A 24,707-nucleotide genomic window follows, 5' to 3' on the forward strand; every position below is an offset into this window, starting at 1 on the left:
TCCGCTTTTTTTTCCCCCAGATGTCCCAGTAACGTTGTGGTCCCATCAGCTGAGATGCGACTGAGACGCCTAGGTCACACTATCTTTGGTAACGCCCCTTCACTCCGTGACATATTAGAGATCTGATATGGAGTCCTTTAGCGACTTCCTGCTGACCCTTGGCCCCATTGATTTCCGTCTTCGAGGTGGTTCTCACCCGTGACCTTTACTGGTCATGAGATTTGAGGAACGCATGATGTTAAAGGGGACTAATTCTGTTTTCGCGCTTCGTGTGTTCAAGTTCTGGCTCTGCAGCTCCCTAGCTTGGGCAACTTAATCTATACCTCGGTTTCTGTCATCTGTAAAATGAAGAGAATACGAATGCCTTTCTAGTGGCTTGTTGAGAGGATGGAATTAGGTCACACAGATTGCCTGGCACCATAGTAACTGCTCAGTAAAGGTCAGCTGTTATTAGTTAACCATTTTTATACAAAGCCTTTGTTCAGATGCAGAGCTCTGCCAGAGACTGATGATCTCTGCTCTCTGAATGTCCCCAGTCTGTTGGAAGAGCCACAGTCCCTGGAGTAATTATTACCCTATTTAACGAATAACAATAATTGTAGCGACTATTTGTAGAATTTTAAAAAATATACATAAGCCCCACTTAATCTTTTCAATTTTTTTTTAATTTAATAATTATTTTTTAAGCACTACTGTGTAGCAAGCCATATTCCTGGTTCTGGGAATACAGTAGTGAACAAAAGAAAAGTTTTTGGCCAGTTTAAATAACCAATTGTTTTGCAATTATTTACACAAATGGTAAAGCTATAAAGAAAAACAAAGTAACAAAATTCAGGCTGTTGGTTACAGGGCAGGGTCGGGAGTATAATTGGGAGGAATGTACTCGAGCTTCAATATTAACTTCTATTTTTTAATATTCACACTATTCACATGGATTTGCATGGATATTCACTGTTATTTTCAAGTAGTTCATATGTATTATGTACAAGTTGCTTCAAAATGAAATTTTTTTTAAAGAGAAATGGGCAAAAGCACTGGTGGATAGGAAGCATCAGATTGGTTAATCCTTCATTTCAAAGGAAAAAAATTATTAAATGGAGAATTTTATGACTCACGGGGGGAAGTTCTTGCTCTCATATTGTTCACAGTCAATATTAGTTATTCTGAGGCACAAGTGGTTCATTCATTGAAAAAAATGCACTTCTAGTCTGTGCTAAAAACTATATTAGGCATTGAGCATGTTTTAGTAAATAGACAAATTGTCCCTGTCCTCAGGTGTTTGTAGTGGAGGTCAGTGTTTCTCAAACTGTGATCCTGGGATCAGCAGTATTATGATCACCTGGGAACCTGTTAGAACTACAAATTTCAGACCCACCTTAGACATATTAAGTCAGAAGTTCTGGAGGTGGGACCCAGCAAGCTATGGTTTAATAGGCCCTCCAGATAATTCCATTGCATGCTGAAGATTGAGACTCATTAGTCTAGATTAGTAATTTGCCAAATTCAGCTAATATTTGTTGAGCAACTGCCTTAGGCTAGGCCCTCTGCTAAGCACTTTCACATAATTTATCCCATTTAACTCATATCAGCACAGGAAACTGGGTATCCTCTGTCTTCCTTAAGGTTGCACTCCTAGTAAGTGGTAGAGTTCCGATTCACAGTTCCTTGAGAGACTGATATGTTGCATTTTATTGGTTTCTATATCCCTACTCTGATTCTCAATCTGGGCTGCACATTAGAATTGTCTGCAGTGCTTTTTAAAATGGCAATATCAGCTACTGGGCCAGTAAAATCAGAATCCCTAAGGCTGAGGGGCCTGAGAGTGTGTGTGTGTGTGTGTGTGTGTGTGTGTGTGTGTGTGTGTGTGTGTGTGTGTGTGTGTGTGTGTGTGTGTGTGTGTGTGTGTGTGTGTGTGTGTGTGTGTGTGTGTGTGTGTGTGTGTGTGTGTGTGTGTGTGTGTGTGTGTGTGTGTGTATAATTTCATTACACATCTTCTAATCCTATACACAGTTTTATTTTAGGGAACCGGTAGCTGCAAAAGTTTTCCAGGTAATTCCAATGTGGACTCAGAGTTAATTGAAAGCCACTGATGTAACACAATGGCTTACCTGTAGCTAGTACTCAGTAAAAATGTTTGAATAGGGAAGGAATGGATATTTAGATACTGTGTGTACTGATGAGGTCAAGTAAACTGCCCATGGTGACACAGCTAATAAATGACAGAGTAAGAATACAAGTCCAAGGTGGAGGGTATAGCTCAGTGGTAGACTGTGTGCCTAGCATGCATGAGGCCCTGGGTTCAATCCCCAGTACCTCCAATTAAAAAAATAAATGAATGAATAAATAAACAAACCTGATTACTTCCCCCTATGGGAAAAAAACAGTTCTGATTTTAAATCCCAAGTGCTTTCTATGACTACGTCGTACATCAAGGCAAACAGCATTTAGCATGCTAGCAGAACAGCTATTCCTAGAGAGTCTGAAGCCTTTAATAATTACAGCACCATAATATTATGTTTTATAAAAGAAAGAGATCTCTTAACATAGGGCACATTCATGTACTGGAAACCTAAAAATGAAGACTTCTATTATTAACATGGGTTAGCATGTTTATGCACACCTATCTGTACCGCCTTTTCCATGACCAACTATGTATTGGAAGAGGTACTTTATTTCAGAAAACATTTATTGAGCATCTGTTAAATCAGTCATTGCTCTGTGGGCTGTTGATTGGCTGTTGCACACAGTCCTTGCCTTCAAGTTTCTCACAATCTAGGAGGGAGACAGGCCTATAAACAAACTGCAATATCGGCTGAAAATACCACAATAGAAATATGAACAAGATACAAATTTTGCCCAGAGGAAGGAAGGATTAATACTATAGGTAGGGAGTCAGGAGATGGGCAGGAAAGTCTCTATGAAACAGGTAACAGTCCCACTGGAGTGGGGCTGATCAGAATTCCTCTACTTTGCACCCAGCACTGCAGTGAGCAGATCCCCATTTTGATTAACAGGTTAATACAGCAAGGGGGCAGTCTTTTCTGGGAAGGTTGCAAACTCCTGGGACAAACACAGCCCCGCCTTACTCTGGAATTGAAGCCCCTGATGCTGTCACTTTGAAATGAGCTTTGAAGAAAAGCAATTGGGATTAGTCCATGATCCTATCAGGAAAGGCACAGTCCCTGAGAGGATGTACATCAGTTATAGAGCCCACAGAGCTAACACTCTTGAGTCCTGAGTAAAAGGCCCATGCGGGAGAATGCGGGACAGGGGAGGGCAGAAGTTTTCACTATAATTAGCTCTGGGAGTAATACAGCTGGGGGAGGGAAGGGCGTACAGCCGGTAACTATTTTGAGCACAGCTCCGATTGACAGGACACGTGTGCTGGACTGTACTGATCCCAGGGCCAAACTGCCTGCCTGTGGTGTGTGGTGTGGGGGGGAAGGTCTGGGGCAGCAGGAGCAGGACAGCCAGACAGGCCGGACGGGGTACCAGCGCCTCGACTTCTCTCCCTGGGACACTATCCAAACTCCGAGGGCCATAGGCCAAGCTGAGCGATGGGTGCTGAGGAGGAGGTGCTGGTCACACTGTCAGGGGGAGCCCCCTGGGGCTTTCGACTTCAGGGGGGGGCCGAGCAGAGGAAGCCCTTACAGGTGTCCAAGGTAAGGGAGAGACCCTGTATTGAGCTTTCAGGGAAAGGGGAACCCAAGGGAACTCGGGAAGTGTTACATGGTGGCTTCTGGGGGAGAAGTGGGAGGCTGTGATGAAGTGGAGTTGGGTGGCAGGTGGTCAGGGAAGCATGCTCAAGTCTGATGGGGGGAGTAGAGTCTAAGCACAGGCTTCTTGGTGTGGGAAGGCAGGGGGTGGGGGAGCTATTAGAAAAGGGAATTCCTGGTTTCTGTGAGCAGAGAAAAAGTAAGACCGCCTCAGTTTCCTGTGGCACCACTGGAGCAGAGTCCCACAGCTGGCCACAGAGTCTTTGCTCTCTTGGGTCTGTCTGTGCCTCTGCTCCAAACTCCAGGAATGTAGGGAAGGTTCTAATTTCTCTCTAACTAAACTGATATGTGATGAGCTGTGGCTGTCTTGCCCTGCCCAGCCCAGCCCAGCCCAGCCCAGCCCAGCCCAGCCCTGCCCTGCCCTGCCCATGCTTTCAGTCCTCCTCTTTCCCTGTGCCAGATCCCTTTTCTCACTAGACAAGACATTTTTAGGTGCTAAGAGGGTTATGGCAAGATCTGACCTGTCAGATGAAGTTGTTACCCTTTTGGTTTCACAGCACAGGCGTAGTTTTCCCAACTGTAAAATGTAGGTAAAAAATAGTACCTACTTCATAGATAAACTAAGTTCTAAGGATTAAATTCAATAATACATGTAGAGTGCTTAGCACTGTGACTAACATTCAGTAAGTACTCAATAAATGATAGCCACTACTACTATTAGTACTTTAACATATGTACATGTGTGTGGACACATGTCACACATATACACACACAGTCCCAATCTCCCAGAATCTGCTGGACTCCCTCCAATCTGGAATACTGTTCTAAATCTTGACGCTATAGATAATGGTGCCTAGGATTCCAAGGCCTAGCAGAGAACTATTGGCTAGTATAGATAATGCCCTTGGAGGAAGATCTTGAGGGGATAAGACCACCGGTTCTAGTATGTACCCCCTGCTGTTTTCCTCAAGCCTCTTTCATTCAGTGCTTACCCTACCTCCCTTCATGTGATGTATTATTCCCTCCCATCTACACCTTCTTCCCTCTAGATTGGTTCCCTTATCTGCAGCCCCTTGCCCTCTCTCCACCCTTTCTTATCCTGTAAAGTAAAAATCCCTTCCATACATGGGTCCTTCCTGTCCTAACCCCTTTCATTCTGTTCCCCCATGGAGTCCTCCCTCACCTATGGTCTCTCCTCCAACACCTTCTCAGATCCGAAGACGGAGCCAGGCTGGCAGAGCAGGACTCCGAGAGAAGGACCAGCTTTTGGCCATCAATGGGGTCTCCTGTACCAGCCTGTCTCATGCCAGTGCCATGAGCCTCATCGATGCCTCAGGGAATCAGCTTGTCCTCACCGTGCACCGGTATAGACCTCTCCCACCCTAGCCTACCTGCCTACCCCTAGTCCAGGGATTCCATTGCCTGTCTCAGCTCTATGCCTCACTGGCCTGATTTCAGCTACTAACAAGTACCCATTGCTGCTTGGAGTACAGATGTTTGGGCATGCCTCCTTGAATATATCTGCAGTTAAGGGATGGAGGTGTCACGTGGGTATTTGGGTGTGGGGGCCTACTTTGACCCCTTGCCTGTTTCCTTAGCATCACATCTCTCTCTCTAAGTCCATTTCCACTCAAAGCCTGCTAGGCATATTTGCCTCCCAGTCTGTCTTCAGATCTCCACTCTTCCCAGCCCATCCATTCCACCCATATGCTAGTCTCCCCTTTCTCCTTACATCCTTCTCCCATCCCCTCCAGATCTCTGTAGCTGTCTGTCATCCAGCTCGTTTCTCAAGTTCTGTCATCTTTCCCATCCAGGGTAGAGGACGAGGGGCCTGTGAGATCTCCATCCCCTGGTGAACGTCAGGGACTGTCACCCTTATCTCCTCTGAGTCCTGAGCCCCCTGGTGCTCCAGTTCCCCAGCCTCTTCAGCCCGGAAGCCTGCTCTCACCCCCTGACAGTGAGGCTTACTATGGAGAGACAGACAGTGATGCTGATGGCCCAGCCACCCAGGAAAAGCCCCGCCGACCCCGTCGCCGAGGCCCCACAAGGCCCACCCCTCCAGGAGCCCCACCTGATGAGGTCTACCTGTCTGACAGCCCTGCGGAGCCAGCACCTGCTGTCCTTGGCCCTCCCAGCCAGGGTGACAGCCGCGTGAGCTCCCCATCTTGGGAGGATGGGACGACCATTCAGCCATCCCCAGCTGAGGCCCTGCTGTTGCCACGTGGTCCCCTCCGGCCTGGCCCCAATCTCATCCCTATGGTGGGGCCTGTTCCCCACCCGGTGGCAGAAGATCTTACTACCACTTATGCCCAGAAGGCCAAACAAGCCAGTGAGTTCCTGAACTCCTTTTCCTTAGTCAGGATCATTCAATCTGAGCCTTATAACCTGATCTGAGCCTCCATAACCATACATTCTGCCTACCTGTTGCTTCCCTTAGATTGTAGTCTTGGGGACAGGTGGAGAAGAGCAATGAATAGGATGGGAAAATAATTATTTTCCGGGTCCCCATTATTTTTACTGTTTGAACTTGCATGGCAAAAAGGTACAGGTGGTTCAACCCAACCCAGGAGCAGGATAAGTAGGGAAAACAGAAAGGCACATGAACCAATGAAGGGCTTGTTTGTTGTTGTTACTATTTTGCTAGCTGTCAGATGGGGTGAGGGCAGAGTGCATACATGGGGCAGGACAGGGATACAGGGACCCTTCAGTGTCAATTGTAGGCATAGCATCAGAGCTGCCTTTGGCATTGTAAGTTCCATTAGAATTGCTGGGTACTGGGAGGCTATGGGATAGTCACGAGAGCCCTAGGAAGTGGTAGAGGGAGGGAACCTGGGCTCCTTATCTTGGGCGAGAATGTAGGCCTGGGCAGTTCCACTTATCTCAGGCACTTTTCTATTTTTGATGTGAGCTACAGGACAAGGTCTAAGAGCAAACTTTCTCCCTGTCCTAGGCCTCCCATGTCCCTCCCCTAGAGACCTGTCTTGTCACCTTGGAAATCTCAAGATTACCCCTCTAGTTCTCATGTCTCATTCCTCCTCACCACCATTCTGATTCCTAATCCATAGAATTTTGTGTCTCTAAGCCTAGAATAGGGGCTAAAGACATGACAGTTTACAGTCTGATATCCCTGAGAGTGTCCAATGTCCCTCAAAGAAATTCCAGATGCATGCCCGGGATCCCATGCTTAATCCCAATTCTCAATTTAGCACCCTCTCCCTTCCGCATCATAATAATTGAGACTGTAGTTAGTGGCTCAGGGATATTTTTAGCCAAGCAGACATCATTGTCCAGTGGGGTGGTGGTTGGGGGGAGGGGAGGCAGGTGCCCATGTCCATCACACCGGGGCTTGTGGGGCAGCTGAGAGAAGGGAGGGGGCCAGGCTCCAAAAATAGCACAGTGAGCTCATTCAGCTGCCAGCTCTGGGGACAAGACAAAGGGGCTTTAAAAGGCATGAGGGTGGCTCAAGCTGGTCCTGCTCCAGCTAACACTGCCTTTCTCGGCATGGAGACTTTTGAGCCCATCAGCCAAGAGCCCCTCAGCCAAGCCAGCTGCGACAAAGCCCCAAGCCCAGTTCCTGAGCTCCAGGACCCGTTCTATGCAGGTACTACCCTCCCATGGCCGAGAGGGTTCTGGGATCTCGAATGGAGGGCAATACATCAACAGTGTAGGAAGGGAGGTCTTTGGGAAAAGTCTTACTCCATCATCGTCTCCTCCTTTTTGCCTTTCTCTTCCTTCTTTTCTCAGGAGTTTCACTGCCCTTTTCTCAGAATGGGCTGATGCCATGGCCACATGTCAGAGGGGTCTGTAACCACATGAGCTGTGGAAAATTCGTGGAGAGAGAGAGTGTGTGTGTGTGAGAGAGGGAAGTGTCAGTAATCTATGAATACATGAAAGTATGTGGGAGTCCGTGGGAGATGTGAACAGCAAAGTGTATACACGTGCAGCTAGTGTCAAGAAAGCTTTGATAGTAACGATTACTCACAGTGGGCCTTAGGGCTGCCGTTAAATGCTAAAATTACCTACATTATCTCACTCAATCCTCATAGCAACCCTATGAGGTAGCCATTATCATCCTCCTTTACAGATGAGGAAACTGAACTTCAGTGAGATGAAGTAACTCTCCCAAGAACCAAAAATCTGAACTGAACTATGACTCCAGTGTCTCTCATCCACAGCACTACTGTGTGGTATCAACACTGGAATGGGTGGAATGAGAGCCCTAATTAGAAAGGAGCTTGGTATCTCGAGTGGAAAGTAGATGGAATTTCAAGAATTTTTCAGGAGGAACTGGGGATCATGGATCAGAGAGTATGCGTGTCCAAGTTAGGGTCCTAGCAGCAGGGCAGCCTCTCCCATTTCCTGGCCCCACCTCCCTGGCCCCACATGGCATAGGAAGCCCTGTCCTGGCTCCCCTGAGCACACAGTTCTTGCGTGCCGGCCTGGTAGTGACTGCCTGAGCTTTCCACCTGGAAGGTTTGGAAAATAGGGGGCAGCTCTTATTGTCAAAGCAGCCCACTCCACTCCCACCCCCAGCTTGTGGGAAAGGAGACTACATCTAGCTGGTGACCTTGGGATATCCTAAAGATTTGGAAGGTTACCTTGGAGACACTCTGGCTTTTCCTGCATCTCGGATCTGAGGCTGTCCCTGGCTGTGAGTAGCAGGGGTGTGAGGCACATAGGAGTGCCTTGGAATTTAGAAAGCCAATATCACCTCTAAAATTTTGTCCAAACTGTTAGTAATGAGGACTCTGCTAGGGGAATTCTGGGAAGAGAAGTCTTCTAGAGTGTGCATGTGTGTTTTTGTGTGGGCTTATGTGTATTTACACACATGTATGTGAACTGAGGTATATATAAAGTATATGGGAATGAGAGAGAAAAATACATATGAGAAAATATGTCCACAGTTGGCTTTCACTAGAACCATATTCTTGTTGAAATGATGTGTAGTGGGAGTTGTGTCTATGAATGTATATGATGTATATTACATGATGGTGGCAGAATTATGAATGAAGATGCTCATTGCTAAGGATCCTTTGTGTCCTTATCATAGGGTAAGGGGTTGGAAGACAAGATAAGTCCCAAACTTTCTGAGAAGCACCCATAGTCTCTGTGGTGGGAGAAAGGAGTCCCTTCTTACCTGGGGACCTGCTTCATGTCCGTGCCTGCCATGGGAAGTGAACCCCCCTCCACCACACCACCACATTGCCAGCCAGGAATGGAGGGAAGCAGGGGAGGCATGTGTGTGGTGTGGGTAAGAGCACATCTCCAGAAGGAAAGGAGTAGAGTGGAGGGAAGAGAGGACAGGAGGAAAGCTGTGGTCAGAGTCGTGTCAGGGCAGCTAATAGACTCTGCCTTCCCTTCAACTGTCCTTGGTTTCACCTTTCACCTCCACTTTGCCCCCAAGTTAGAGGACTTTGCCACAGGCAGGGGACCTTGTGGGTCAGGCCAGTGAAAAAAATCAGAGGTGGGAGGCCTGAGGGAGCTGTCTGGGGGAGGGGGTGGGTGAAAGCCTTGGGGAATAGGGCCAGAAGATGCTCCCTAACCATTCTCCCTCCTCTCTGCAGAACTGCAACGGGCAGAGAGCCTCCAAGAGAGGAGCGTGAAGGAGGCCAAGACGAAATGTCGGACAATTGCATCCCTGCTAACCGCAGCCCCCAACCCCCACTCCAAGGGGGTGCTGATGTTTAAGAAACGTCGGCAGAGAGCCAAGAAGTACACCCTAGTGAGCTTTGGGGCTGCGGCTGGGACAGGGGCTGAAGAGGAAGAGGACGGTGTCCCTCCGACTAGTGAGTCTGAGCTGGACGAGGAGGCCTTCTCAGACGCTCGCAGCCTCACCAACCAGCCCGACTGGGACAGCCCCTACCTGGACATGGAGCTGGCAAGGCCAGGCTCAAAAGCGGCAGAGGGCCAGGGCCCGGGGCCGGGAGGGCAGCTGACTGAGGCCTCCGGGCGAGGAGCCCAACTCTTTGAACAGCAGCGCCAGCGCGCAGCCTCCAGCACCGTGGAGCTGGCCCGGGATGGTCCAGCAGCCATGCTCAACGGGCAGGGCCTGCAGTCACCACCTCGGGCACAAAGTGCTCCCCCGGAGGCGGCTATGCTCCCCCCCAGCCCTTCGCCGGCCCCTGTAGCCGGCCCCAGACCTTTCTTTCCTGGCGGTGGAGCCTCTACCCCAGCCCCAAGCATCTTTAACCGGTCAGCCAGGCCCTTTACCCCGGGCTTACAAGGCCAGCAGCGGCCAGGTACCACCTCGGTTATTTTCCGACCCCTAGCTCCCAAGAGGGCAAATGAAAGCCTGGGAGGCCTGAGCCCCGCCCCACCGCCTTTCCAGTTCTCTCCGCAGGGGACCACTCCTCTGCCCAGCTTCACGTCAGGGGTTCCCAGCCACGTGCCAGCCTCGGGTTCCCGCAGCACTTCACGCTCCTCGGGCTCCGTGACGGCCACCAGCTCCCTATACATCCCAGCCCCCAATCGTCCCGTGACGCCAGGCGGAGCCCCAGAGACCCCCGCCCTCTCTAGCGGAGCTGCCAAGACCTCCACCGCTTCTATCTTCCTGTCCGCGCCTCTGCGACCCGCTGCGCGCCCTGAGGCGCCCGCCCCTGGCCCCGCGGCCCCTGAGCCCACCAGCGCTCGGGAGCAGCGCATCTCTGTGCCAGCTGCTCGCACCGGCATCCTCCAGGAGGCCCGGCGTCGGGGGACCCGGAAGCAGATGTTTCGGCCTGGAAATGAGGAGACGAAGAACTCGCCCAACCCAGAGCTGCTATCGTTGGTGCAGAACCTGGATGAAAAACCCCGGGCTGCGGGCGCTGAATCTGGTCCAGAGGAGGATGCTCTGAGCCTCGGGGCTGAAGCCTGCAACTTCATGCAGCCACCAGGCGGCAGGAGTTACAAGACGTTGCCTCACGTGACACCTAAAACCCCGCCTCCAATGGCACCCAAGACTCCACCCCCTGTGACTCCTAAGACTCCACCCCCAGTGGCTCCTAAGCCCCCATCTCGAGGGTTCCTCGATGGGCTAGTGAATGGGGCTGCCCCTTCGGCTGGAATCCCTGAACCACCAAGGCTTCAGGGCAGGGGTGGGGAGCTGTTTGCCAAGCGGCAGAGCCGAGCAGACAGGTATGTGGTGGAAGCTACACCTGGTCCTGGCCTTGGCCTTGGGCCCAGAAGCCCTTCTCCTACCCCCTCATTGCCCTCTTCCTGGAAATATTCACCCAACATCCGTGCCCCACCTCCTATTGCTTACAACCCACTGCTCTCACCCTTTTTCCCCCAAGCTGCCCGAACTCTCCCTAATAAAGCCCAATCCCAAGGGCCTAGGGCAACCCCCAAGCAGGGCATCAAGGCTCTGGATTTCATGAGGCACCAGCCCTACCAACTTAAAACTGCCATGTTCTGTTTTGATGAGGTTCCCCAGACTCCCGGACCCACCTCCTCAGGGCCTCCCAAAACTGCCCGAGTCCAGGAGATCCGCCGATTTTCCACTCCAGCACCCCAGCCCACTGCAGAACCCCTGGCCCCCACTGTGCTTGCCCCCCGAGCAGCCACTACATTGGATGAGCCCATCTGGAGGGCAGAGCTGGCATCAGCCCCTGTCCTTAGCCCAGCCCCTCCTCTGGAGTCTCCCAGGGGTCTTGGTACCTCTCCCAGCTCCTGTGGCTTCCAGGTAGCCAGGCCCCGGTTCTCAGCTACCAGAACAGGATTGCAGGCTCATGTGTGGAGGCCTGGGGCAGGTCACCACTGAGCAGGGCACAGCTCCCAGGACCAAGGGGTGGTGGAACATCCAGTTCCTAAAGTTCCTTCTCCTACCTATCCCACCCCCACTCTCAGGCATCTGGAAGCTAAATTGCCTCCTGCCAGAGATAGTTTTGGAGTTGGTGTCCCATCCCCCAGCTTCCTCCTAGCTCCCAGTCTCCCTGCTCTTTTCCAACCTACAATCTCTGCTTTGGTGTCTGTGCTTCTCTTTTTCTCTATAGTTCCTTGCCTGAATCTCTGTCTTTATCTCTAGGTCTCTCCACCTACACTCCTCCACTGGTCTTTATTTCTCTAAATTTGTGTTTTTTTCTCTGTGGGTCTCATTTTAACATTCAGTGAGAAACACACAGATGTTATCACTGAGACCTCAGACAAGAAGCTCACCATCAGACAGGCAGCAAAGGGCTTGAACTGACCCGTTTGCATTAAGTTGCTCGCTGCTCCTCGCTCTTTTTCTCAAGCTTGGTTGGCTATACCTAGGTGCATGTGTGTGTGTGTGTGTGTGTGTACAAGTGTGTGCATGTGCACAGATGTGCTCTTCTGGGCAAGAACAAGAGAAGAGACAGAGACCCAATCTGGGTTTTGCCCTTGTACTGATGGAAGAAGGGTCAGCTGTCCCCACATGGATTGCCTGGTGGGGAGAAAGATTCACTAGAGTTAAAGACCATCATCTGTAGCAGATGTAGAGCATTTTGTGAAACTCATGGAGGATGAGGAGACTTGAAGGGCCAGGGCAGTTTGTATGGGTTGAGTTACACCAGCTAGACCAGGAACAGAACTAAGAATGCTGTTCCTCAGGATTTCAGAAAGTTAGCAACTCAAGAGGCCCATGCTGAGCAACAAAGCATCCAGGAAGTGAAAAAAAAATTTCCTCTGAGAATAAACAAATCATTGGCTTTATTGTTCCATGACTCTAAGCTAGAACGGAAGGTGACAAGAGCCATGATGTGGAAAGTGAGGTAGAAACCAGGAGCAGACCAGAAGTGAATGACATTGATTGGGCCACAGAGAGGAACATGGTGAGGAAGAGTGCAGTGTTGGCAGAGTAAAATTGGGGAATAAGAAACCAACTGTGTACACAAGGAGAGTTGGGGGAAATTTTGAGGGAGGAGAATGTATTTGTTAGAGTGAAGGGGGATGATGGTGGAGGGATGTGTGAGTGTGTGCCGAGTGTTGAGAGAACGGGTGGTATCTGTGCTGCCTCCCTTGAGTCTGTCCCTCTGTCTTCTGCAGCTTGTCATAACTACCTGGGAAAGGGCAAGGAAGCAGCCAGAGCCAAAAACCTCTTTTTAAGTTCTACCCCATCCCTCAAACCCTAGCTCGTGTTCCTTTCCAGCTTCAGGTCCTGATCACTGGCCCTAGAGGTGTCTGGACTCCCCTAGAGGCGTCCGGACTCCCCTCTCACCATGGCCACCACCAGTCACGTTTGTTGCTTGATCTGGAAATTGATCATTTCCTTTGCATACCGGGTGTGAGTCATAGTACTTTGGTTTGTGCACAAGAATAAACTTATGCTCCCTACCTTCTGTTGTCATCTCTTCAAGCTTTATACCTAAATCCTGGTCTCCCCTTCATCTCTCCTTCACTCCCCTGATATCCTGATTCCTGATCTCTCTCTCCATTCCTGCCTTTTACGTTTCACCCTTTTGCCCTTCACCCCCTGGTATTTTGCTCTTCTCCTGCTGCAGTGTAGCCCCTCCCCTGGTTTCCTCTCTCCACATTCTCAATTTGGATTCTCCCCTTCTCCATCTTCTGCGCCATACTTCTCAGACAAGGCTTCAGCTTACAGAACCGAGAAGTCAGAAAGGCCCTTTGAGCCTTTTGCCATCAACACTTCCCCAAGTCCCTGGAGAAGATGAAGGGAAAGCAATGACTGAAGGTGAAGGTGTTGTGAGAGAGAGAAGGAGAGAGAGGGTGGATCAGTGTGAACTGAGACTAATGAAAAAGAGAAAGCACTGGGAAGACAGGCTAGAATTAGACTTCAGTGAAGGAAAGTGCCATTGCCCCAATTTTACCAGCAGGGGGCATATTTGTGCCAATAACCAGGCCCATGTCCCTGATTCTCCCAAATACACAGCCTCTCAGAGCTCCAAAGAAAGGGTCAGACAGCCTAGGCTAAATAATCTGTCTCTTATCTACCCGGTACTCAATCATAGGAGACCAAAATTTTTGTTTGTTTTTGTTGTTTTTGAGGGAAAGATGGTAGTAATGATGAAATCATCTTTGCTACTTATGTTTTTTCATTGAATTGTTTTTCTGAGTTAGGGAGAGTGGAGAAAGAGGACAAAAGATGAGGGATCTGGAGGCTAAACTGGTCTGGGCAGAGGGGAGCAGGGTGACTTTTCAGCCCCTAACCTGAACTTGTAAAGTTCAGGAAGGGAAAGGGGTGGAGTGGAGAAGAGTAGAGAGCTCACAGTGGGACAGAAAGGTATTCTGGGAGCTCCAAAAGCCACTTCCTTTACAGCAGAGGTGCAACAGCTAGTTCTAGAACCTGAGCAGAAGATGGAGGAGGATCCAGGATGTTCATGCAGCTACTAAGGAAGGGGCTGAGCAGATGTCAGGCTTCCCTCCTGGGGGCTCTCAAGCTTGTGCCCCTGCCCAGAGACTTCTCTGGACCAGAGTGAATGGGACCAGTCCAGATCCTATGGGGTGGGGTGCATGCTCCCTTTGAAGAAAATCCCAAGTAGGAAACTCAGAGAGTAAGGTCAGAAGCCTGCATTTACTTCTCAAGGAGACATGGACATCTACCCAGCAGAGCAGGCAGAACTAAGCACCCCAACCGACAGTGGGGGTGAAAGGCAGCAATTGGTCAATTCTCTTCCCCCACATCATCCCCAGCCACCTAAAAAGAACTGGATTCAGTTAATTTGGTCTCTTAGCCTGCCAAGATCTGGCCCTCCCAGAGGAAAGACCAACCCACCCAGGAACTTTCAAAGGGCAGTTCCATTGTGAACAGACTTGCCTTACCCAAACATAGCACTTTAAGCCCTCCCACACCCAAAATGCATCCACATGTCCTTCCAGCTCTGGCCAGGATTGTCTCAGAACGGCTCTCAGGACACGTTCTCTAGGTTCTCAGTCTCCTACTGCAAATTCCTATCTACCACTTGCTGCCTGCTTCCTCCCTCCCTCTCAGCTTTCAGTTTCTCCCTAAATGCTTCTTTGGATCTCAGCCTATAGGTGCCAAGGAGGGGGAGTCCCTGGGCAGACTGAACCCTGGCTCAGACAGCTTAGTGAGAGAATCCCAAAGGTCTTTCCTCCCCTTCCTGAGCCTCTAGACAAGGAGGGCGGGATCTTGGTTCCAGGGTCTCAGTACCCCCTGTGCCATTTGAGCTGCTTGCGTTCATCATCTCTATTAATAACTACCCTCCCTCCCCCACTGCCAGTGCTGCCCCCACGCCTGCCCAGCTCAGGTTCTCTGGTCACAGCAGCTCAGTCCTCCAAAGCTGCTGGACCCCAGGGAGAGCTGACAACTACCTGAGCAGCCGGTAAGTCTTCAGCTTTATGGCCAGAGGGGCTGGAGCCCACTCTGTTGACTGCCGTGTCTGTGTCTGGAGTAGTGACCCTTGATCCTGGGGGAGTTGTCTCCCCCTCCCCCATCTATGCTCAGCTCCCAGTTGTCCAGTTCAGGGGAGCCACAGAGTATTGGAAGGAGAAGGGTCCAAGAGGATGAGGGGAATGGAGATGTTGGGGGAGGTACTGGAGGAATGAGAAGGGGATCTGAGAGGCTGGATGAAAAAAAAGAACCTGGTTGGGGCTGAGCGAGGTACAGGGAGAGTCCATGTAGCAGTTCCTGGACTCTGGCCCCAGCAGACCCCACTAAGCTGGTAGTACTGCAGATGCATTGTGAGACAGGACTAAGCAGAAGACAGCGTTTTGCTGGGTGCCAGCTTCTGTTAATCACGGACTGAAGTCTGTATGTTTTCCCAGCGTGTCCCCCTCCACTGCCAGATCTTATTATTATGTTCGTGTCCTCCCTCAGTTCCCCACTGCTATGATATTGCTGAATTGACATGCATCAAGGTTCAAATGTCCCCTAACCTCCCTCTCCACTTCAGTTCTGGGGTCTGGGGTGGGAAAGTGACTAAAAGGGATCGGGGAGCACTGCTGTGACATCCCAGGCCATGATCCAGCTGGCCCAATGGAGGGGCAATAACCTCTCCTTCCTAAGAAGAATGTTTTTGGCTGGATCTCCTCAACCCTGGCAGAACATTTTTTCTGCTCCACCCCCACCCCCGCCCTGGGGATTGGGGAAGACTGAGAGACCAGAGCTTGGAATGACACCTCCAGTCTGAGATCTCTATGTAAATAAAAACTTCAAATCCTGCCAAACCAATGAAACCCAGTTGCATTGCCCTGCCTGTATGTAATTTGTTTTACCCCTAGCCCCCAAAACATACTTGTGTTACTAAGCCCTGTACCAGCTCTATGTAAAACAGCTAAAAAGAGGTTAATAGAAGGTAGGGGCAGGGGTTACATCTATACTTTGCCCTGTTTCCCAAGGAGAGAAGCCCTAAAGCTTCTTATTTTAGGGAAATACATTTTTCTTTGAAAATCTACTGAAATTTTGCTTCCTGAAGTCTTAAGCACTGCCTTACTATAGACACTCAACACTTCCCAGTCCCTGTCCATCCTCCAACTCCCCCTTCCCACCCTATCCAGGCTCCATCCACCTCCACAATGCCTCTCTCAGGAACCCCAGCCCCCAACAAGAAGAGGAAATCCAGCAAGCTGATCATGGAACTCACCAGAGGTATGGCGTGTTTGCACCTACCTAGTGTGGGACTTCTTATTAATTAAAAGTGTCTCTGGCCCAAGAGTCCCAGAAATATCATAAGGTTATATATGTCTTGGGGTGAAGAGATATGAAGAGACAAGGGGAATGGGGGAGGGGATGTGGGGGGAGGGAGAAAAAATTCAACACTGACTACTCACCCTTCCACCCTTTTCACCTTGTAATCTGAGACAATAGCCATGCCATGTTACCCAACACAGGTCCAGGACAACAGGACCCACAGGTCAGTGAGGTATATTTGAGAAGAAAATATATATGATAGAGACTGGCACAGAGTAAGGTCTCGATAAGTGGTTAATTTCCTTCTTTCCCCAGAGCTAAGGAGCCTTGTATAAGCCCTTAAAATGGAAAATAGCTCAGGCATTTTTCCTGAGGGTGGTAGGAGTACTGGGCTGTGAAGAGCTCTCCCAATACCTAGAGGTTTGTAGCCAGGGTTCACTGAGGGGAAGAGAAGGGAGAGGAGTTAAGACAGGAGTCTATATTTAGAGGTGACCTTTGGGCTTTCCCCTATGCTATAGTTCCCCAATGACCTCCTTCTATGATGTTTCTTTACACTTTTGCCCTGTACCCCACACCCCTTTTACCTCATTCACTCTCTCTGCTCCTCTCTAGTATGCCCGCTGTCTCCACCCTGCACCCCAGTTCCAATGCATTCTCTCCAATTTCAAACCCAGGAAATCAAAATCCCTCATAAACTGGATTAATCAGATATTATAGCATCTGCTTCCCTAGTGCTCTCTGCTGGGCCGCATACTTAGTTGTGGATGGAGTTTGCATTTTGAGCCTAGAAAACCCTACTTTCCTCTTTCCCTTGCCTCTGCCTCCCCACCTCCCTGAAAGGTGGACAGGAGAGCTCAGGTTTGAACCTGGGCAAGAAGATCAGTGTCCCAAGGGATGTGATGTTGGAGGAGCTGTCCCTGCTCACTAACCGGGGCTCCAAGATGTTCAAACTGCGGCAGTTGAGAGTGGAGAAATTTATCTATGAAAACCATCCTGATGTCTTCTCTGACAGCTCAATGGTGAGTTCAAAACTTGGCTACTCTCAAAGCCTAGTGCCTCTTCTGACAGCTTCTTGGTAGGCCCCAAATCTCCAAAATATTATCAACCCCCCTCTCTGCAAATTTATAAGCTCATTAACTTGCCCCCTCCCTTGATATATCGAGCTCCCAATAGCTCCAGGGTGAATTATAGCCCACCTCTGAAACTAAGTCTGTATCCTAGGGCTAGAGAAGCTGGGTGGAGAGTACCACACCTTCAGGGAGAAAAATTCCTTCCCAGTATGGTTAAGTGTTAAAGATAGGATTGACAGATAAAACACAGGATGCCCAGTCCTGTATTTTAAAACTGAGATACACACAAAATAAATAAGCTGCAAGGATATACTGTACAGCACAGGAAATATAGCCAATATTTTATAATAACTATAAATGGAGTATAATCTATAAAAATATTGAATCACTATGGTATACATCTGAAACTAATATAATATTGTAAATCAGCTATATTTCAATTTAAAATAAAGTTGAGATATACACAATTTTTTAGCAAATTATGTCCCATGGAATATTTGGGATGTAAAAATTTTTTTAAATTAAAGACATTTAATTAAATTTGGATTTCAGATACACGATAATTTTTTAGTGTATGTGTGTCCCATGAAATATCTAGAACAAAAAATTAAATTAAGAAATACAGGACACCCAGTTAAATTTGAATTTCAGATACATGATGAATACTCTCTTATATATAAATATATCCCTGCAATAGTTCCATATTTACACTAAAAAAAAGTATTGTTGTGTATCTGAGATTCAAATTTAACTGGTATTCTGTGATTTTTATTTGTAAAATCTGGCAACCCTAGAAAGAGGTGATTGAACTTTTATGGCCATCTCTTCTTGAGCCATTCTTTTATCTAAAGGATCTGCCTAAGGACCATAGATGTGGGACTGAAGTCATCCTTTAAGTCCTACGTCCCCTAGTCAGGATTATTCTCCAAAGAGAAGTAGAGTGGAAAGGGGCCAGGCACAAGATGTTATAGCTGAGAAGGAGGGGATCTTCTCCATTTCCTTTCTTCCCCCTCCACCTTCCCTGGGCAGCCAGGGGAGAGTGGAAATAGATGCCTACATGGGGCCAGGGACAGGAGTATCTGTCATTGGCCAGTATATAGGAACAGAATAAAAATGCTGAGCCGGTCATATCTAACTTTAGGAGGCCAAAAGCCCTCCTCCCTGCCTGTGTCTGGTTACGCTGGGTGGAGCATAGGGGTGTGCGTGGTGGGGTGGCTAGAAGAGCCTCCTGAAGGAGTTGGCAGGGTTATTTTTAGGCTTTGGAGATGGATCCAGTGTTGCCCTTTGGGCCACCCTTCCCCCTACCCACTACAGTTTCACTGTCAGGAAGTTCTGGTCCAACAGGCACCAAGAGGAGAAAGGGAGAGGAAGAGGAAGAAAAGAGACTTAGGTGTTAGACAAGAGGAGGAGGACTAGGGGCAGAGATCTGTCTCATTCCTCAAATTAAGCATGTGTTCTCCATGCCAAGTCCAATCTCTCAAATTTTAGTTGAGCAGAAGTCTTGGTCCTCTTTGTCTTGGTAAGGAGGGGAAAGGGGAGTATAGAGCATGAGTTTGCCCCATCCTAGATATAATTGGAGGAACTGAGCCAAAGGGGTTGTACCCCTTAAGGAGAGATTAATTTCTCTGAGTCAGGCTATCCACTAACCATCTGTTGGAGGGGGAAAGTCTCAGAAGATTCAGTGTCTTCAGGTTGGCCATTGTCTCTGATCACCTGCTACACTCACCTATGTCTTTGTATATTTTCCATATATTTGCTAACCTTCCCCTCACTTTGTCCTTTCTTTTCAGGATCACTTCCAGAAGTTCCTTCCCACAGTGGGGGGACAGCTGGGTTCGGCTGGTCAGGGTTACTCCTACAGCAAGGCCAGCAGCAGAGGCCAGGCAGGGGCAAGTGGCTCTGCCGGACAGTATGGCTCTGACCAGCAGCACCATCATCAGGGCCCTGGATCTGGATCTGGATCTGGATCTGGGGGGACAGGTGGTCCTGGGGGCCAGACTGGCAGAGGAGGAGCTGCTGGCACAGCAGGGGTTGGTGAGACAGGAACAGGCAAGTATCTTCACTCAAGAGTAATGTGTCTGCTCCTGACAGCAGGAATGAGGCCTTGACTGGGGGTAGGAGCGGGGGAGGCCAGATAAGGTATCTCAATGGACTCTCTGGGTCCAGAAAAATACAGAGACGTGTCTATTCCACCTAGAAGCTTGTCTCTCAGTCACCTTTCTGGCTTTTTGGTTTTAGTCACAGATTTGACCCCAGGCTGTCATTATTTCACAAATCTTAAACAATTACCAGGATATTTTTACCTTTGGTCTCTGGCCCCAGCAACTTCCCTAGTGCAGTGCTATGAGACTAACTTCCATTGGCTACTAACTGCTGTTATTTGACTTAGTATTATTTCTCTTCCATGGCTGCCAGGAGACCAGGCAGGTGGAGAAGGAAAACATATCACTGTGTTCAAGACCTATATTTCACCATGGGAGAGAGCCATGGGGGTTGACCCACAGCAAAAAGTGGAACTTGGCATTGACCTTCTGGCCTTTGGGGCCAAAGCTGAACTCCCTCAGTATAAGTCCTTCAACAGGTAAGGGGGATGGGGAAGGAACCAGATGCATTCTGGTATACTGCAACATGTCCTTAGTTGGGATGGAGACTTTGGTTCAAATGTTTCAGAAGGAGGCTGAGGAAGCATGAGAGGAATATGGGGGCCCTAATTGAAGGCTTTTGCTCTTTTCACTCTGTCCCAGAGAAACAGCACAGTTACGATGAAGGAATAACTTCCTAGGAGACAGGATTTGAATTTAAATTCATAGTTATTAACTGTGTGGGCATGAGAAAGTCACCCTGCTTCTGAGCCTTGGTTGCCTTGACTGTAAAATGGGAATAATATATTACACATTTAAGGCCTCCTGGGGCTCCTTTCATTCAGGGTTACAATTCCATTACTGCCCTCATAGTATAATTCTATTTTTCTTTTTTTTTTTAAATTGAAGTACAGTTACCTTACATTATGTTAGTTGGAGGTGTACAATATAATGATCCAATATTTTTACAATTACGTTCCACACAAAGTTATTATAATATTATTGAAGATTCTGTTTCTTTATATCCTACTTTAATAAAGCTTAAGTATCTATCCTTTTGGAACCTTGGCTTCTCTACACCACAGATAGCAGATCTGTGTGAAAGCAAGACAGGGAAGAGCTAGAGAATTGCTTTTGCATTAGGTCTTAAGGAGCCTGGATTTTCCAGGAAATGTTAATTCCTTTCATCCAGGGCATGCACTAGCCACTGGAGGTGGGGTAGGGGTTTTGAGGGGATCTCTAAACTATAATTTAAGGTGGCTTCAGACCCTTGGGTCAATAGTGTTTGAGGTCACTTTCTCTGAAATGTGACTGGTTGGGGTCACAACTATCCATGAGACTCTCTATCTAGTACTCTAGTAGTAGATTACTTTTCTCATTATTAATGTTGGGGGAATGAGCAAACCAGAAGGGGGCATGGAGTGGTAAGGGAGAAGGAGGATAAGGAGTGCAAATCTTAAACTAGAATTCATAGACTTCCCCATCCTCAGAACAGGGTAACATCTCACTGATAAAGCTCTATGCCTTTTGTTTTGGTTTTCGATTAAATAATGTTTCCCCTTTTCAGGACGGCAATGCCTTATGGTGGATATGAGAAGGCCTCCAAACGCATGACCTTCCAGATGCCCAAGTTTGACCTGGGGCCCCTGCTGAGTGAACCCCTGGTCCTCTACAACCAGAATCTCTCCAACAGGCCTTCTTTCAATCGAACCCCTATTCCCTGGCTGAGCTCTGGGGAGCCTGTAGACTACAACGTGGATATTGGCATCCCCTTGGATGGAGAAACAGAGGAGTTGTGAGGTGTTTCCTCCTCTACTTTGCATCAAGTTTCCCCTCTCTGGTTCCAATTTGGAGAGGGAATGAATGCTGAGCAGGATGCCCCCAGTGAAAATTCAGTATCTTTGTGGGAATGGAGAGGAAAAGGAGGGAGAGATCTGCCTTTCCATCCTTCACTCCAAGTTCCCACTTCAAGCGTCCTTTCTCACCAACTCAGAGCTCCCTTTCCACTTGCTCTGTATGGAACCTGCTCTTTTATGGAATTTGCTCTGCCACCGGTAACAGTTAATAAACTTCAAGGAAATGAACTCATTCTTCCTCTGATATTTGAGGGCAGGCGCAAACTGAGGCTAACAATACACAGAGACTAATTGAAGTCAAATACCATACATCCATTATTCAGACTTCAAGACTAGACGTGAGCTCTGATTACTTACGCACCCACACCACGTCCACACCCACCAAACCACATTCATAGGTGCATACAAAGACATACTTATTCAATAGTACATAAGATGAATAACCATGCACAAACACATGTGTGGGCCCATATGTGGGCGAAGCTCAGGTGCTACTGTGTGCTATGTTAGGAAATAAGTGTTGGTGACCCTGGCATTAACTCTCTTTATGTAGCTGATTAGAAATTGGGATAATCAGGATTACCCAATTATCACAGAACTAGAAACCATAAATTTGCCAGATTACACTGAGTGGATTTAGGAATACATGTGTCAAAGGTTACAGATTCCCCAAAAGATGAAATAGAATAGGAAGCCATGCAGAATCCAGAAAGAAGTGGGAGAAACCAGTTGAGTTATAGTATGCTTGGCTCTGTGAACACAGCAAGAAAAGATCTAAGGGTCACGGGGGCCCTGCCGTTGAGTCCAGAAAGCATTTTGATTGGGAAGAAATCTTGAGAGCCCAAAAGGAATGAGTAACAATACTCATACGGTTTCTTTAGAGTCTCTGACTTAATTCTGTCTTCCACAAAGTAGGAATTTCATACAGACCAGGAAGAGTTAAGAGATGACTTAATAGGATCTGAGAAAATAACTTCAGCCAGCTCCATGAGCTGTTAATGATTACAAAGGCATAAACTGATGCAATTTTCATGGACCTTGGGTCACATGGCATTTCCCTTGGTCACTTTCCTTTACAATAAATTTCAGGGAATTCATACTTCCTCTAAACTTGTACACAAAGTTCTAATCTACGTGCATTTTTCTAAGGAGAGTGTTGTCATAGTTTGGATTCCCCCCCCTCCCCGATAGATCCTGAAATAAAGATTTGGACGCAAGGAGAAAATTTGGGAGGTGATCCCAGAATCCAAGCAGTGTAAAGGAGTGAGAAGAAGGCCAAATGGACCTTTGGGGCTGAATCTTACTCAGACACTGAGAAAAATGCTATTCACAATGTGGTCCCTGGACTAGCAGCATCCTTTTCTCCTGGGAGCTTAGTTAAAAGTGTAAACTCAAGAATCTGTGTCTTATTAACCTCTCCACGTGATTCTTATGTATTATTAAATTTTAAGAAACACCATAGTAAAACATACCTCAGAATTGCTTCACTGAGCAGGGTAGAAACTGGAGTATTTAGCCACCAGATCCCATCTGTCACTGGTTGCAGATTGCTACTGGAAATGTTAACTCTGCTGTCACTTTCAGGCAAGGAGATACACTCAGGTGTTTGATGTAGGAAGCTGTGGGCTTGTACAGGATCTGTCCACGAAAGCTGTAGCAAACTCTAGAGTGGGCTGAGGGAATATGGGTAGGGCACAGACAGGATCTGGATAAGGGTCCACAGATTTTTATCACTCATGTTTAAAAGTCTGAGCCCTCCCCCAAAGTTAAGGACTATATTCTTTTTTTTTTCTGTCCCCACCCCAAGGACTATATTCTTTTAACAAATATTTACTGAGTGCCTACTGTATACCAGGTACTAAATCAGGCATGAGAGGTACAAAGGCAAATAACTTTCATGTGACAAAGATTTTCCTATTAACTATAAAATAATTATTAAATGCCGACCTTTAAAGTTGGGATTAAAAAAAAAAAGAAGCCAGGATCTGTTAGTAAATAGCTCTGAAAACCTAGAAACTTAATTTTTCCAAGCTCAGGATGTCTGAAATTTTTTTGTTTATTTTTTGGGGGGATGGGGTACTTGTTTGTTTGTTTATTTATTTTTAATGGAGGTACTGGGGATTGAACCAGGGACCTCTTGCATGCTAAACATGCATTCTACCACTAAGCTACACCCTACCCCCTGAAATCTTAAATAACAAAAAAATCATGATATAAGCTTATTAATTTACAGGGAGCCAGGGCAGTTGCAAAATTATCTCCTTCTAAATAACTTAGAAGTCAAATTATTATCAGAAGTTGCAATGATGGTTTAATGTATTAGAGTGCCCACTTGTATATGATCTAGCCAGAAATCCAATCAAATCCTCAAGCTTTGCTATCCCTTTGGCTGGACACTATTCTTCTGTTAAAACATCTTTTCTTCAAAAATGTTTCAGATATTTGAATACCACAGTTTACAGAAGCCACATATTGGCAGCAGAACTAGCTGTCTATATTGCTTACAAACATCTTCTGTTTGCCATCATTGTGTTTTAAATTTCAGGAGAGTTTTGAACTAAGAGCTCAGGAAAGCTCCCTTTTATTTTTATTAAAAATTTTTTCCTTATGATGAGAACTCAAAAGATTTGCTCTTAACAACTTTCATACGTAATATACAGCAGTGTTAATCATATTTATCAGATTGCACGTATTTATCTTATAACTGGGAGTTCGTTATCTTTTGATTGCCATTATCAAATTCACCCTCCCCTCACTCCCCCACCACCTCTGGTAACCACAGATCTGATCTATTTTCCTATGAGCTTATTTGTTTGTTTTTGAAGTGTAATTAATCTGCAATGTTGTTCTTATTACACAAAACAGTGATTTCATATTTCTATACATTTCAATATTATCACCATAAGTTTACTTATGATGTCACCATAAAAAGATATTACATAGTTATTGATTATATTCCCTATACTTTACATTTCATATCAGTGACTTACTTATTTTGCAGCTGGAAGTTTGTACCTCTTAATTTCTCTCACCCATTTTTCTCTCTCTAATAGCCTCCCCTCTGGCAACCACCTGTTTGTTCTCTGTTATCTATAACTATTTCTACTTTATGTTTGTTCATATTTGTTTTTTAGATTTCACATGTAAGTGAAATTATACAATATTTGTCTTTCTCTGTCTGACTCATTTCACTTAGTGTGAAGCCCTCTAGGCCTATCCATGTTGCGATAAATGGCCAGATTTCATTCTTTTCTATGGCTGAGTAATATTCCATTGTATTTATATACCACATATTCTTTTTTTATTGAACTGTAAATCTGTTGATTTACAATATTGTGTTAATTTCAAGTATACAGCAAAATGATTCAGTTATATATCCTTTTTCAGATTCTTTTCCATTATAGCTTATTATAAGATATTGAATATCATTCCCTGTGCTA

General features: G+C 47.2%; 2 protein-coding genes and 1 long non-coding RNA gene across 5 annotated transcripts in view; 2 read left to right on the forward strand and 1 right to left on the reverse strand.

Moving 5' to 3' along the window:
• Positions 1 to 12,983, forward strand: SYNPO2L (synaptopodin 2 like). 3 transcript variants are annotated; one of them, XM_072971321.1, is made up of 4 exons: positions 1 to 88; positions 4,929 to 5,080; positions 5,531 to 6,045; positions 9,281 to 12,983. In XM_072971321.1, the coding sequence occupies exons 2-4, from the start codon at positions 5,031 to 5,033 to the stop codon at positions 11,452 to 11,454; spliced, it is 2,739 nt and encodes a 912-aa protein (XP_072827422.1). In that variant the 5' UTR covers positions 1 to 88; positions 4,929 to 5,030; the 3' UTR covers positions 11,455 to 12,983. The 3 variants fall into 3 exon arrangements, with proteins under 3 accessions (XP_072827422.1, XP_006218935.1, XP_072827423.1); XM_006218873.4 differs by lacking the exon at positions 1 to 88 and adding an exon at positions 3,558 to 3,662; XM_072971322.1 differs by lacking the exons at positions 1 to 88; positions 4,929 to 5,080; positions 5,531 to 6,045 and adding an exon at positions 7,044 to 7,317.
• Positions 7,296 to 24,707, reverse strand: part of LOC140699312 (uncharacterized) — a 20,714-nt gene continuing 3,302 nt past the window's right edge. The window contains exons 3-4 of the long non-coding RNA XR_012077372.1: positions 22,740 to 22,940; positions 7,296 to 7,533 (exon numbers count right to left, since the gene is read on the reverse strand). This is a non-coding gene — a long non-coding RNA (uncharacterized lncRNA). The remainder of the gene's footprint in view (positions 7,534 to 22,739; positions 22,941 to 24,707) is intronic.
• On the forward strand, positions 10,694 to 21,495 carry MYOZ1 (myozenin 1). The gene is made up of 6 exons (XM_072971327.1): positions 10,694 to 10,829; positions 16,128 to 16,218; positions 17,101 to 17,279; positions 19,121 to 19,379; positions 19,746 to 19,911; positions 20,979 to 21,495. The coding sequence occupies exons 2-6, from the start codon at positions 16,146 to 16,148 to the stop codon at positions 21,208 to 21,210; spliced, it is 909 nt and encodes a 302-aa protein (XP_072827428.1). The 5' UTR covers positions 10,694 to 10,829; positions 16,128 to 16,145; the 3' UTR covers positions 21,211 to 21,495.

This window comes from Vicugna pacos, chromosome 11 (assembly GCF_048564905.1).
Source record: "Vicugna pacos chromosome 11, VicPac4, whole genome shotgun sequence".
Taxonomy (NCBI): Eukaryota; Metazoa; Chordata; class Mammalia; order Artiodactyla; family Camelidae; genus Vicugna; species Vicugna pacos.

Excerpts from the sequence above, each read along its gene's own strand:
- SYNPO2L (XM_006218873.4), top strand. The coding sequence starts at position 3,558 with ATGGGTGCTGAGGAGGAGGTGCTGGTCACACTGTCAGGGGGAGCCCCC. Across the intron at positions 5,081-5,530 it reads CTTGTCCTCACCGTGCACCG|GGTAGAGGACGAGGGGCCTG; the intron begins GTATAGACCTCT and ends TTTCCCATCCAG. Across the intron at positions 6,046-9,280 it reads CCAGAAGGCCAAACAAGCCA|AACTGCAACGGGCAGAGAGC; the intron begins GTGAGTTCCTGA and ends TCCTCTCTGCAG.
- MYOZ1 (XM_072971327.1), top strand. The coding sequence starts at position 16,146 with ATGCCTCTCTCAGGAACCCCAGCCCCCAACAAGAAGAGGAAATCCAGC. Across the intron at positions 19,380-19,745 it reads GGTTGGTGAGACAGGAACAG|GAGACCAGGCAGGTGGAGAA; the intron begins GCAAGTATCTTC and ends CATGGCTGCCAG. Across the intron at positions 19,912-20,978 it reads CAGTATAAGTCCTTCAACAG|GACGGCAATGCCTTATGGTG; the intron begins GTAAGGGGGATG and ends TCCCCTTTTCAG.